Source organism: Fimicolochytrium jonesii, assembly GCF_025526975.1.
Source record: "Fimicolochytrium jonesii strain JEL569 chromosome Unknown EV422scaffold_13, whole genome shotgun sequence".
Taxonomy (NCBI): domain Eukaryota; kingdom Fungi; phylum Chytridiomycota; class Chytridiomycetes; order Spizellomycetales; family Powellomycetaceae; genus Fimicolochytrium; species Fimicolochytrium jonesii.
This window is the reverse complement of record NW_026515680.1, coordinates 91,270-104,384: the sequence shown is the minus strand read 5'-3', so window position 1 is coordinate 104,384 and position 13,115 is coordinate 91,270. Positions and strand designations below refer to the sequence as shown.

Sequence of the window (13,115 nt, the reverse complement as noted above, 5' to 3'; positions counted from 1 at the left end):
GCAGTGGTAGATGGTAGACATTGGTTCGTTCACAAATCATCATTTGCAGAAGGCAGACAATGTGCAAAAGCCTTAGAATGGATCTTCTCTTCAGCGCATGTATGTATTAAATTACGGAGAACTGTAGGTATGCAGTATACACGCATCAGCCTGAGTGTGTGGTTGCGAGGGTCTAAGATAGGATGGGTGGGAGTGGAGTGCACAGGACGGGAGCAGGTGTGGGTCTCAACCCTCCTGGGGCGGCTGTACATATACGGAGGCGGTGTGTTGTGTTGACGTGCGGGGTTGGCTGGTATCGCAGCGAGGGATCGTTGGGAAGGCGAGGCACATACGATTCGCGTTGCGTACACATGTCGGTCGCAAAGACGGCGGGGCGTGGTGTTGGATTCCGCGCAACGCGGCCCGGGCATCGTCTGGTGCGGTTGATGTGGATGTTTCCCATTTTCAGGATCGAGCGGCAATAGATATCTGCGCCTCGTCGCCGGGCCATTGCATCAACATCGCTTCCTTATTCCCTGTTCGACTGCTGTTCCACGCGCGTTGGAGGTGGCGCCCGATGCTCCGATTGAGCCCTCCGGGCCTTTCACCATCAATTCCTGATTCGCAGCCGACGTCCGTACGTAGGTTGGGGCACCGCTCTCATGGGAAATGCTGCTCTACATTGCACTGTTGCGAGTCCAACCAGACGGTCAGACAATACGCAGCACAGCATGCAGCGATCCTCACCGCCCAGTCCGCACCGCCTCAACATCCCCACCTTGCTTGACATGTCCCTCCGCGTCCGTACAAGCTTCCCCAACTTTCTCATCTCTCCTTGCTACCTCCAACACCGCCGGTGACGACGATGGTGATGATGATGGCGGTACACGTTCCTCCAACTCCGCCTGGCGGTCAAGCGTAAACGGCGATGACGCCGGGGAAATCGTGTCGGGCGCCGTGGGCGGAGACGGGTACGGGTTCGCGACGGGTGGTGGGTGCGTCAAGCCCAGCTGCATCGTTGTGCGAGGTGGAAGTGATGGTGATATTGATGGAGTGCGCGCGGGACTCGGTGATAACGGTGTCATCGATGCAGGACTTGGTATAACATCGACGGCAGGTGCGTCGGAACTCGCGATATCTTCCACAGCATCATATATCGCGAGTTCAAAGTCTGCCCATCGTTCGGCCTCTGAATTAGCAGTTCCGGTGGCCGCGGCCGTTTTCCGAAGTTCTTGGAGGAGAGCGACGTGGTGCTGCCACACGTGTGGTGTGACCGCCTTCCTGCAGTCTGCCATCAAGGGTGCGAATGCCGACAGCGTTGCGCCCGATGAATGTGTCACGCTGTCTGTTGCCGATGATGCAGAGGGGACAGAAGGCGGTGAAACGAGACCATTCGTAACCAACTGGCGGTAGTAAGCCATCGCGGCGGTCCACAACTGTCTCGCGCAACAAGCTTTAACGGCAATCAAGTAACTATGTTGATTCGGCATCGCGGCGTCCTCCCGCATCAGCGCGACACAATAATCGAAGACCTCTGCAACGTCGTTGGCTGTGCGGACGGTCCGCAGAGCGAGAGCGGCATTGAGCATCTGATTGTGCGCGTACGTGGAGAATCTGTATCCCGCGGCGCGCAGACGGGTGATGAGCGTCTCAGCGATGTGGAGGGATGTAGTGGGATCGTCGAGGTGGGCGGCCGTGAAGATGAGCTGACTGAGGAAAGGCATATCGAGTTTGATGTTCTGCGCTTCGATGTCGTCCAGGAGTGTTTGGATGTGGGTTGCGGCACTGTTGGCAGGCATCCTTGGCGGGACTGGGGAGGAGATAGTAGCGGATGATGATGACGATGCCGCCTGCGGCTGATTAGCATGTGCGACAGCGTAAAGATAGCTTTGACAGACCCGCACGTCGATATCGATGCCACTCTGTGCCATTTCCTCCCATAATGAGCGCACGAGGGCAAAATCATGTCTGCACAAGTAGATGAGCTGGGTATAAGCGGCCACGTCCGGCTGGAGTCCCAGGTCCTTGAGGTCGTAAAACGCCTTGACGGCAGAGTCGGGGTCCCCGTTCCGCGCAAACGCCGCTAAGAACGCCCCGAGGAGGTATGGATCCTTTACGAACGCGTCTCCATGCCATTTGACCTTGCGCATCTGCTCCACTACCTGAGTTGCGGATTTAAAGTCGTTGCGGGCAAGGTATCCGTTGATAACCTTCGTCAGCAGGTATCGGTTCGGTGTCAGATCGTTACATGTCATGAGTTGGAGGATGTATTCGGCCGCTACGGTGTCTCCGGCCGCTAGATAACCCTGCGCGAGCGATCCGTAAATGCCTGCGTCCGGTTTGACATTGTGCCGTGCCATGTCTTCGAAAACCAGCCGAGCCTCAACCACAAGTCGATGCTTAACAAAATAGTTGATGACTACGCTGAAGAAGATGACGTCCGGTTTCAAATCCACCTCGAGACTGCGCACATAAAATGTCTGGTTGAAGACTTGGTAGACGAGAGGATCGAATCTCCCTGCCTCGCGCAACGACGCTTGCAAAAGGATCGTAATCGTCGCTATGGTGGGTTTCAAACCCCGTCGCTTCTGTTCCTTTATACAATTCCTCCGGTTTTCTGGGTCCGACCGTACGGAACTCAACAGAGAGCCAAAATCCCGGCTATCCGGAGTTAAGCCTCGCCGTCGCATATCGGCAAATATGCGGACTGCCCCGTCTGCTGAACGCGCACGTGATGCGCATATAAGAAGCTGAGAGTAGGCCGAAGGCGAGAGAAGCTCATCGTGTCCATGCATCAAAAGCGTCTCGTAGAGCAGAAGCGCACCCTTGAAATCTTTCCGCCTCTTATGGTATTGAAAGAGAATTGCTGCCGTTTCCGGATGCGCGGCGAATACGCCCGTCTCCAACATGTGCAAGACGAGTCTGTCCAGCTCGCCCAGTCGCGTATCCTTCCACAATGCGTAGTATATCGCGACCCATGTGGGCAGTGAGGGTTCCCCAAACCCTTTTCGCCCCAGTTTCTCCATGACCCTGAATATGTCTTCTATAGGCCTCCGCAGCCCGGTGACATATACGAGCAACATATGAAAACATCCTTCATACGGTGTAAACTCCACTCGACGCATAAATAAAAGCACCTTGTAGATCCGCCGCGCCGCCATTGCCGGGTTGGGATGCTCTCGTAGTAAGGCTATCAGTCCCACTAGGGTATTCCATTGCCGTTGCCGTACAGCTACTTCCATAGAGCGCCCAGCCGGACTCGAATTTCCATCACCCTGCATTCCGGTCGATTGTGATGCTGTGCGAAACTCTGAGGCTATCCGTCCAAACAACTTCCAGGCATGGCGCTCCGACGGGTTTTTTTGTCTCAAATATAGCGCAAGAGCAGTCCAAGCGTCCGGCAAGTTAGCGCCGGTTACGGTTGCCGCATGCTCGACAAGAATCGGTTTCGAGTCAGAACGACGCCCTTTCGCCTCCGATCTAAGCGTTCGCGCTTCCGAGGCTGGTAAGGCATTCGGTCTCGGCAAGTCATGAAAGTGTCGATGCTGCAAACATGTCGGGGACTGCTCACTGCGAGGCCGGGTCCTCCGAGATCGCCCGCACTCAGCAGATTTCCCGGATGCTAAGATTCCCTTCTGCAGCAGCCTCCGCTCCCGCTCAACGACCCCAGCGTTGTTGTACGCCGACGACCACATTTCACGCAATCGCAAACATTGCTCGCCCATGATGGCGACGCGACCCGAGCGGGTGAGGTAAGGGTATCTGCGACGGATGGAAGGACACAAAGAAAAACAAGAGTTGGCGGAAAAAATTTTACGGACGCTGTCGAACGTCGCTATAGGCAGCAAGCGGTAGTAAGGCGCCGCGAAGCTCATGAAGGGGTGCGAAGGACCGCCGACAGTATGCCCGTCCTGCCGGCGCCCTTAGCGTCGAGTGGCGTGGGTCGACGGAGGATACGGATTTGGCCGCTGCGCGTGAGATGTGGGACGGATTTGAGCGAGAACTGAGCGTGCATCAATGAAGAGACTACTCGAGAGACAACAGGTAGCCCGGTGATGCCATAGGCGAGCGGGACCAAAAATGGACCGTATCGGCAGGATGTGGCCGATCTGACGGCCGATGTTTCGTAGTAGAACCCCGTGTCAACTAGAGTGCGTCGACTGACTCGTGCCGGTTGTAGCAAGGCAAGTTCTTTCGAGGGTAGGTGATCCGAATCGCTGCCCAAGATGTCGAGTGGAAAAAAGTGCGTGGGAAAAAGGCCAGTCCACGAAAAACGAGCTTATTTTTTTGTCCGCATGCGAAGGGCCTACTTGTCGGAAGAAAGGGACTGCACCAGGACAGACGACCTTTCCCAATATAGCACGCCGCTGTCCTTCGCTGAAGGGGTTAGCGATCCTCCTGCGTCTAGCTGCCTACCTACTGCTAGCTTCTGCTGCGTGATGCCTGTGCTTTCTCCGACGACCTGCACTGAGAAAGCCCAGCAAGCGACCGAAGATTCAAGTCCCGCGCCCACGTGACTCTCATTTAAACAGCTGTTCTGCTAAAACTGTTGACGCCACTGTCGAAGTTTTGTCGATATCTGGGGTCCGTCATGAGGAACGGGAGAGGAGTGACAACGAGCCGAAGTCTGATCCCAGATACTGAGAGCCCAACAAAGCACAGATTTGGGACCCGCTAGTGGTATGAGCATATGCGGGGATGGTGACCGCAATGCAAAACAACATCGACGACGAAGTATGGTAGTACCCGCGACCATGTGCTTATTCGAAGAGTCAAGAATGCCATAAGTAATCACCGAGGATAAAGTGAAGAGTACGATAGCATTGACCCACAAATCTGGTTGAATATGCCTGTACAGAAACGCCATAAATCCCTGCTTCCCCGCCTCCAATTCCATATCGAGCGCCAGACCCGCATCGTCCATTGACCTCCCCATTCGCACCCCTCCTCTCCCTCCAAACCGCCTCCTCAACCATGCCAACCCCGTACGCCTCCCTAGCTGGATAAGCGGGCGCGGCACATTCTTCTTGCTCGGTTGGTCCCATTCCATAGCGGCCGTGTCATCATCGTGATGAAATCATACCCATCCTCACCCGGGATCCTTGTAGTGCAAGCTTGATGCCATTTTCTCCAGGTACGCTTCTGTCGAGGTGGAGTTCAAAAGGTGGGCGGCGAAGCTCTCCGGTGATTCCAATAATCTGTCGGAATCATTATTGTCGCAAACAAGCTTGCAGGGATTGTCGGAATAATTGGCTTTGAGAGTGCTTCGTCACATCAAACTTGTATGTCTGTATAGCTGCTCCTGCAGTTGGCCGTAGGGTACTTGTATCTTCTTTCTCCTTGTGTGAACCAAGTGCAGGCGGCAAAGAGTGTAAAGTTCGGAGTACGACATGGGACAGGTCTCGCGGCGGAATACCTGAAAAACAATTCTATGCGTCTCCAACTCGCTTTCGCAAATGAATACTTTTCGTCCTTTGCGTCGGGGTGATTGATTTCCATGTGTTCTTGCAGTTGGCCCTTGGACACCAAACTTTGCGTCTGTATTCCTTTCAAGTGCTGATTGACGCATCTCCGGAAATTTCGACTCCCCAGGCCACAGCCAGACGGTGGAGGCCCTGAAAACGGTCTCTCGTAGGAATACTCGAACATGACTTTCGAGTGCTTATTCACATCGCTTTCAGAGCTGAGTAGGCATTTCACCGGGTATGGGTATGTGTGCGGCATGGTGCAGATCCCTGATGTTGCTAGGATGTTCGGAGCTTCGGAGCTTTGGATGCGTAAGAATATGGTGCGTTTTCTGTCATGCCCGGTTTCAGAGACCCGCCAAATTCTGATCGCCTTGCCACAGTTGGGGAGTTGGGCATGGGAATGATCTCTCGTCCGATGTCTCCCCATCAGTGCATATTTACGGGCTTTTGACAGTCTTAAAGGTCCCTGCGGCCTGCCAGGTAGACCTTCGAAATGGTGTCGAAGTCTTTCTCGCTGGTACTACTGACAACTGATGTTCGGATCCGTTTGGAGAGCTTCGAACGACACCTTTGTGCAGTCTCCAGAAGCCCTACCGGTCTCTGGCAAGCCAGGCAAGCAGATCTCGAGACTCTCATCTTATCATACCTCACGTGGCGGCGTTATTCTTAGGTAAACGTAAAGCGCTAGGTTTCTACCGCAGACGTGTTGGCTTGTATTCGTCCATGTATTTCATACATTCGACGTTCTTTTGCTGAATGTCTAGGCAAAGCATGTGTATCCATCAGTTTGTCAGTTGCCGGATCGATACCTTCAGTATTACCTTTCCGTTGGGGCGTCTCCAGGAGGGCGGGATGTCTGGGCAAAGCAAGTGTTTCCATTGGTCGGGTAGCACCTCGCCTGAAATCCTCACTTTCAGGTCTGCAGTATGCACGGATACCGATAAAGTGGGTGCGTGAGGGAGAGGATAACCTCGCGCTCGTCTCCTCGCGTTTTACTTCTGCTCCGTCGTTTGTGCTGCCGTGCCGTCTGGGATGGAGTGCGTCATTTCGAGTGCACTTCATATGGGTTTGACTTGACATGAATGGTACGCTGCCGGTGGGATTTTGCGTCGTTTGTGAGATCTTTTGAATTCCCGGATCAACCAGGGCAAGTGTAGCTATCAGCAGTCCTGCCTAATATCCAAGCATCTCTCACTTCAGCGGCATTTCTTCCTACTCCGCGTAGGACGATTGGTCCTCCTAACGAGCAATAGCTCCTATTTTTTTCAGCTATCGAAACGCCCGAATCTGGTATTTTCAAATCTCCTGAGACATGGCTCGCAACCTTTCGGTGACACCGGAGCTTCGTGACGGCCCAGTAAACGGGTTATGTTGCCGCAATCTCCTGAGCCGACGCTATTTCCTCCTATGCTGCTATAATATGTGTGTGAACCCAATGCCGTCGACGACGCGCCACTTCTAAAATCCACCGGCGAGATTCTCCCATTGAAAATGTAATCGTCGTCCGTTTGAGCCCCTCGGACTTAAGTCCAAGCACAAGGGGGTCCGACCGACATGACGGGTTTCCAGAGCATCATGGGGCTGGAGGACCGAGTCGCGTGGCTGACTGGACGCACACAACGTTCCGAAATCTTCGGCGTGGGGTCTGATGGGGGCTGTTCGACGCTTGAAAAGAGTACGTCGCTGCGTGAGTGGCACATTCGTGGGCAATGCTGTGTCTTCTACTAATATGCAGAAAGTCACTGACAGATCTTGATGGCCATCGTCTGAAAGCGTCTCGGGCTCTCAGGGACCTCATTTCGGAACCAGGGCTACGTGGCTTAGACCTTACGTCATGCAATCATGGCTGAGGTCTCCCCGGCTGTCAGTCACGTTGTGTTCCTTCCTTCCATCGGCTCCGTTCTTCTCGGGAGCCAACCTTCGGTCAACGCAGGATGGCTCGACGGTGACTCGACCAACATGGATTCTCTCCGTGGATCAGACTCATCAGAGCCCTCATCACTGCCATGAAAACGAGACATTGGATGTGCCCCCATATCGCATCGTTGTGTTGATGTATGAATTTGAAGTCTCGTGATGTGCTGGCCAATAAGGAAAGAACGATGATGTCGGTGTGGAGCAAATCCTCCATACGACCGACGACTGACATCCGACTCCGTTGAGACCCGAATTCCGAGAGCCGAGGTCCAGTCCATGTTAGTACGAATTCCGCGATGCGTGAATGCCATTACGCAAGGCAAGTCATGGGGCCGCACATACGCACAGCATACCACTGTATAGTATATACTGTATGAATGAGGCCTCGGGAATGCATTCACGGGTGACGTTGTGTCTCCCACTTGCGAGATGCAGTCCGGTATTTCCTTGGCAAAGGACTACTCCAAAGACGGCCATGTTGGGTTTTTTCTGCTTTCTCAAGGAGCCTCCGCGGATATGGGTCGAAGCACTGCGCTTGGAGAGAAGCGTAAGGAACGTTGGTCGGATGGGTGGGTGAGCGAGCCTGCGAGGCGAGGGGGTCCTCCATTGGATAGTGTGTGGATGTGGAGGGGGACGCGTCGGAAGGGCTTGCAGGTGACGTCATGCGCAATGACGTGTCCCTCCCTCCCTCCCGTCACGCTCCTATTGCGAATTGAATTGAGAGTGGAGACAGGCGCTCGCAGCAGCAGCACGCAACCAACCAACGCAATTACGTCGCTTCGTGGAAGGGCTCGTCTCAGCTGGTCTCCCTTCCCCACTCTTGCGGCATTACGTGGCAGGGTCTGACATCTCACGGACAGGCCCTCGGAGGGTCGGCTCAGTCCCACTCCCAGATCCCCCTCCCCCGGATATAAAAGCAACGACCCTCCTCGGCTTCCGCTCCACTTCTCCTCATCAAACGCAACACAACAACACAACACAACACTCTCAAACCCCCCACCAAACCGAACCCAAAATCAAAATGTCTGCTCCATCCAAGACCCACGGAAACATCCAGGCCGCTACCGGCGCCGTCAAGGAAACCATCGGTGCTACCGTCGGAAACCAGTCTCTCCGCGCTGAGGGTGCTGCCCAGCGTGCGTCCGGAAACGCCGAAGTGGAAGGAGTCAAGGTTCGTGAAGATTCTAGTTCTCTCTCGGAAAGCACTGCGAACATCCTTCTCACATCGTTCCCCCTCTTTTCATCATCACAGGCCAAGAACTACGCCTCTGGAGCCGTTGACGGTGCCGTCGGTAACATCAAGAAGAACGTCGGCGACGCCGTCGGAAACCAGTCCCTCCACGCCAGGGGAGCCGGTCAGGAAGCTCACGGTGACGCCCAGAAGGCTTTGAACAAGTAAATGTTCAACGCTTAGTCGCCCAAAATACCACCCCACATCACATAGTCTTTTTGTGAAGCGCTGCTCTTCAACTTTTGGTTTTACACCCACCCGACTTGTATAAAATTTATCAACATGGCTTTTTGAGATCCTGAACGAAACAACACCTGTGCAGTGTCCTCTGTGTGCTTTAGTCTGCATGTGTGCTGTGCGAACTCGGCTTTGCGGAGAGTCTCTTCCCTCTGGACCCGTCTGTGATGTGAACTTGAGCAGTTGAACAGGCTCCTCCTTTCTTCTCCACGCGTTTCGCGTCCCGAAGTTGGAACATTGTCCATGTCCACCTACTAATTGTCCCCCGGTCGAGTGTCAACAACAACTGTGCGACGGAGAGGGTACCACTGCGTGTGTCGTTGACGAGCCTTGTGAAGCTACGTCGTCCTCTCAAGGGAAAGCGAGTCGGAAAACATACCGTGGACATCTTCCCAGCCCAGCATGCCACGTTCGCAATCACATTCCCCCACGACGAGCTCACGCGCCGGCGCCAACGATCGGCAGGATCCGGACAACGGAAGCCGGGTCCAAGAGGAGCATATAGCACGACAGCAGCAACAACAGCGGCAGGGAGGGAACACGAGCGGCCGATCGCGAAACGATGACCAGGACGAGGATAGTGATCACGAAGAGTCGCATCACCAAGGCGGCGAAGTATCCGAACTCCTACTAGGAGAAGAAGGCGACCTTGAAATTGAAGAAGAAGAGGAACCGTTCCTCGACGAAGCCTCCCTCGACGACGGACGCGTGACAATGTCCATGCCTATCCCCTCCCCCTCCTGGGACCGAGTCGTCGAGCCCGTATCGGAAGATCAGCACTCCGCCGCTGCGGAGTTGGTGGAGAAGGTTGCGGCCATTGGAATGCTGGAGGAGGAGGGCAAAGGTTCCCAAGGCTCGGATGTGAAAGGGAAGATGGAGAAACCGAAGAAGACGGCACTCTCGCAGTCGTCGGCGGGGAAGATGTTGAAGGCGAGGAGCGTGAGTATGGGTGTTATTGGGAAAGGTGCGTGTATCCATCCGTCTTCACAAACGCTGTAATGGAGTGATTATCTTAACTGGGTTCTAACATTTGTTGGGATTTCGATACAGACAAGGCATCAAATGCACCCCCGACCCGCTCAATCTCGTCCCGTAACGTCGTCTCATCATCCCACCAAAATCTGCCACCCTCCAACTCCACTACAACCCTCCTCCAACAAAGTAAACCTCGCTCTGCGTCTACGCGCAATACCGCAACCAGCAAACGCGTCCCAAGCCTCTCCAAAGAACTCAGCGGCCGGTCATCGCGCAACCCGTCCCCGCCGCGCCCGGCCGCCAAATCCCGGCCCGAGACGTTCGATGTTGGGAATGGGGAGGGTGATGATCCGGTGCTGATGGATATGGACCCGGATGCTAATGGATTTGCGGAGTCGGTTGATAAGTGGACGGGGTTGATGCGGAGAGCTATTGTGGTATGTTGGCGGGTGTCATCCAGCTCGAAAGCGACCCTGTGGGACGGCAACTGACATCACATCCTATCTTCATAGGCAGACTTCATGACCGCCAAATCGCAAATGCTCCGCCGCCAAACCCAGCTTATCAACCAAGCCAAAGCCGAGATCGCCGACCATCTCGCCGATGTCGAAAACAGGCTCAAGACCGCCGAGGCCTATATCGTCACCTGTGAGGCGAAAGCGGTCCGGTGCGAGAATCTGATGGACGTTTCTTTGGGGTATCTTTCCAAGAAGGTAATCTGAAGTTAAATCTTTGTAAGGATATCACATCCTCGATTTCTCACCCGCTTCCAATACCTTTAGCGCCTAATCTCGCAAACAGGCCTATTCTTTGCACGCTGGCGCCTGAAATACGCGGAAGAGCGGCGGTCGCGGATGGTCATGCGGCTCGCTGTGCAGCACCATCGAAGAGCGGTTGCGAGGAAGTTGTTGTTGGGGTGGAAGGAGATTGCGGGGACGACGTGGCGGAGGACTGTTGAGAGGAGGGTTAAGGTATGTTACCAGGATTTTGAGGAGTCTGAGAATGGGAATAAAGAGTCTTTGAGCGATGGATATTGATTGACTCGGTGTTGTTTGTAGATGGAAGCGGAGAAAGCAATGGAATCGCTCGCTGGCGAGTACGATAAGCGGATCGCACACGTAAGTCCCTCCCGTACTCTTGCTCTCCCACATTCCAGATCTCTCACACCCCCATCTCCCCATCAGCTGGAACGCAACCTCACAGAAGTCAACAGCCGCCTGGCTATCTCCGAATCGGCGCGCGCGGTGCAGGAAGAAGAGATGAAGAAGGCGTTCATGAGGGGTGTTTGTGCGCTTAATATGGAGGCTATGAGTATGTTTAGGCATCCCGACGGGGGGGAGGGGGATACTTTTCTTGCCAATGCGAAGGGGCAGGGGAAGAATCTTGATGGTGGTACTGGAGCAAGTTATCCACCAGCCCCACCACCCCCGCAAAATACATGGGAGGCGCAACAACTGCCCCCACCCGCACACTCACGACCAACGACTGCCCCCCACCCACCGACCACAACCCGCGAACGACAACATACAAACACGACCGCGGAGGACTTGACCCCGCAACCGCACCCTTTCCGCCAACCGCACCCTTCCGCCTCCCTCTCCACCACCAATAACACCAACACCCTCCCAACACACCACCAATACCAATCCGTAGCCCGCTCCGCTAAACAACTCATGACCTCCTTCGCGCACCCGCCTCCCCTTCCCCACCACCAACAATATACGGTATCACAACAACAACAACAACAACAGCAGCAGCAGCAGCCGCAACGACAGGAACGCAAAGAAACGGCAAGGGGATCGGCGTTCGTCACCCGTCACCCGTTTTACGATCCGGTTGCAAGGGCTGGCGCGGGTGCGGGTGCGGCTGGAGCCGGGGGAGCGTTTGGGTTGGGGAGGGTTCAGAGATGAATGGTGGGGCACTCTTTGTGGGAGGGGTAAGGAGGGGGAACGATATCTGATTCGGAAAACGGGTCGGCTGCCCATGGTTTGATGGGTCTAATCTTTCTTGGAGTGAATAACGATCATGTACAGATGGCAGTGGGCCCAGGTTTGGCCACAGGAGGGTGATACGGAAACGGCTGGTGCCGCACGGGAAATGGGTTGAGGGGTGTATATTTTTTTGGAATGAATAACGAGCATACAAATGGAGTGCTTTGCAAGCGAAGCCTGTTTCACGCAAAGGGGAAAAATCCCACTGTTTGAACGGAAGTGCTTTGCCGCATGATCTTCGATGCGGTGGACGCAGATTGGAAGGGTCATGGGAAGTGGGCGGGTGCAGGCCTTTGGGTTCGGTGCGTACATTGGGGATGGAGGGAGGTCTGAGTGTTCACGGGTCGGGTGGGAGAGGGCGACCCGTCTGATTCCGCCGTCGTCCAGCTGGATGCGCGCGGGGCCTGGGGCTACGGAACAAGATTGGTCGCCGGGGGGTGAATGCCCACCCTGGGACCATGATTCGATCGTCCACCTCGTCCATGGTGCTTTCTGAACAAAACGTGTGATCGCATAGATCTGTGCTTGGGGCTGCAAAAAGGCGCCAATGGCTCCGATGGATTCCACCTCGTCAGTGATCTTGTAGGCCCGCGAAACTGGCGCTTGAGGAACAGTCGAGGACCGTCGCCCAACTGGATGTGCGAAGGCGCGTCCAGACGTCGCGGATCACGGCGCAGATGGAAGGCGTCCCCATGCAGATCCGCCCGCATAGGGGCGGAGCCAATTTCTTCCGCACACAACGTGGTCTTGCTAAATGCCACGAATGCTCGTTAGTATATTGGGATGGTTGCCTTCGGGTTTCCAGCCGGGCGGCACGGACCAGATGTCCGAGTAGCCTCAAGACGACGTTTTTGTGCTCTTCTTGTTACTCTTGCAGATGACAGATGCTCGCTCTCCGTTTGATGTTCTCCGGAGAACCACCCGAAAGCCTGCGACGAAACTGGAGAGTTCGCTCCTCTTCTTGCGTAGATATTCGTTACCTCCGCGGCCGGGCTCTTGTGGATGGCTGTCCTGCGCCGTTCAATTAAGGGTTTGTTGAGGGCTGCCTGACCCTCAATAAAGCACGTTGTGTGCTGCTCGAGTGGTCGGATGTTAGTGGAGCGGAGTGTTGGCTTTTTTGCTTTGCTAATCACGAAATGACAGTTTTTGTACGATTCACACGCCGAATTACTGACAGGATAAATGACGACAAGATCACTTTTTCCCTCTTTTGAAGCAGGAAGCGTGCCGCAAGAGATGTGACATTGAGCGAGTGATGTACGCATTACAACGTAAGCTCTATACTCCCCGGGTCTATGCTCTTTGCATTGTTGCTGA

General features: G+C 54.7%; 4 protein-coding genes across 4 annotated transcripts; 2 read left to right on the top strand and 2 right to left on the bottom strand.

The window, feature by feature from the left end:
- Positions 1-722: 722 nt before the first annotated feature.
- Positions 723-3,140, bottom strand: EV422DRAFT_567815 (uncharacterized protein; the record flags this gene model as incomplete). Its single annotated transcript, XM_053072580.1, has 1 exon — positions 723-3,140. One exon carries the CDS (start codon positions 3,138-3,140, stop codon positions 723-725), a length of 2,418 nt encoding a protein of 805 aa, XP_052925107.1.
- A 2,001-nt stretch (positions 3,141-5,141) lies between these two features.
- On the bottom strand, positions 5,142-6,006 carry EV422DRAFT_68613 (uncharacterized protein). The gene has a single exon (XM_053074303.1). The coding sequence runs from the start codon at positions 5,872-5,874 to the stop codon at positions 5,254-5,256; it is 621 nt and encodes a 206-aa protein (XP_052925106.1). The 5' UTR covers positions 5,875-6,006; the 3' UTR covers positions 5,142-5,253.
- Positions 6,007-8,385: 2,379 nt separating this feature from the next.
- EV422DRAFT_496737 (putative cruciform DNA binding protein) lies at positions 8,386-8,763 on the top strand (the record flags this gene model as incomplete). Its single annotated transcript, XM_053067898.1, has 2 exons — positions 8,386-8,535; positions 8,617-8,763. The coding sequence occupies 2 exons, from the start codon at positions 8,386-8,388 to the stop codon at positions 8,761-8,763; spliced, it is 297 nt and encodes a 98-aa protein (XP_052925105.1).
- A 236-nt stretch (positions 8,764-8,999) lies between these two features.
- On the top strand, positions 9,000-11,761 carry EV422DRAFT_68500 (uncharacterized protein). Its single transcript, XM_053074302.1, has 6 exons — positions 9,000-9,796; positions 9,883-10,244; positions 10,320-10,520; positions 10,590-10,778; positions 10,866-10,925; positions 10,992-11,761. Exons 1-6 carry the CDS (start codon positions 9,235-9,237, stop codon positions 11,715-11,717), a joined length of 2,100 nt encoding a protein of 699 aa, XP_052925104.1. The 5' UTR covers positions 9,000-9,234; the 3' UTR covers positions 11,718-11,761.
- The last annotated feature ends 1,354 nt before the right edge of the window (positions 11,762-13,115 follow it).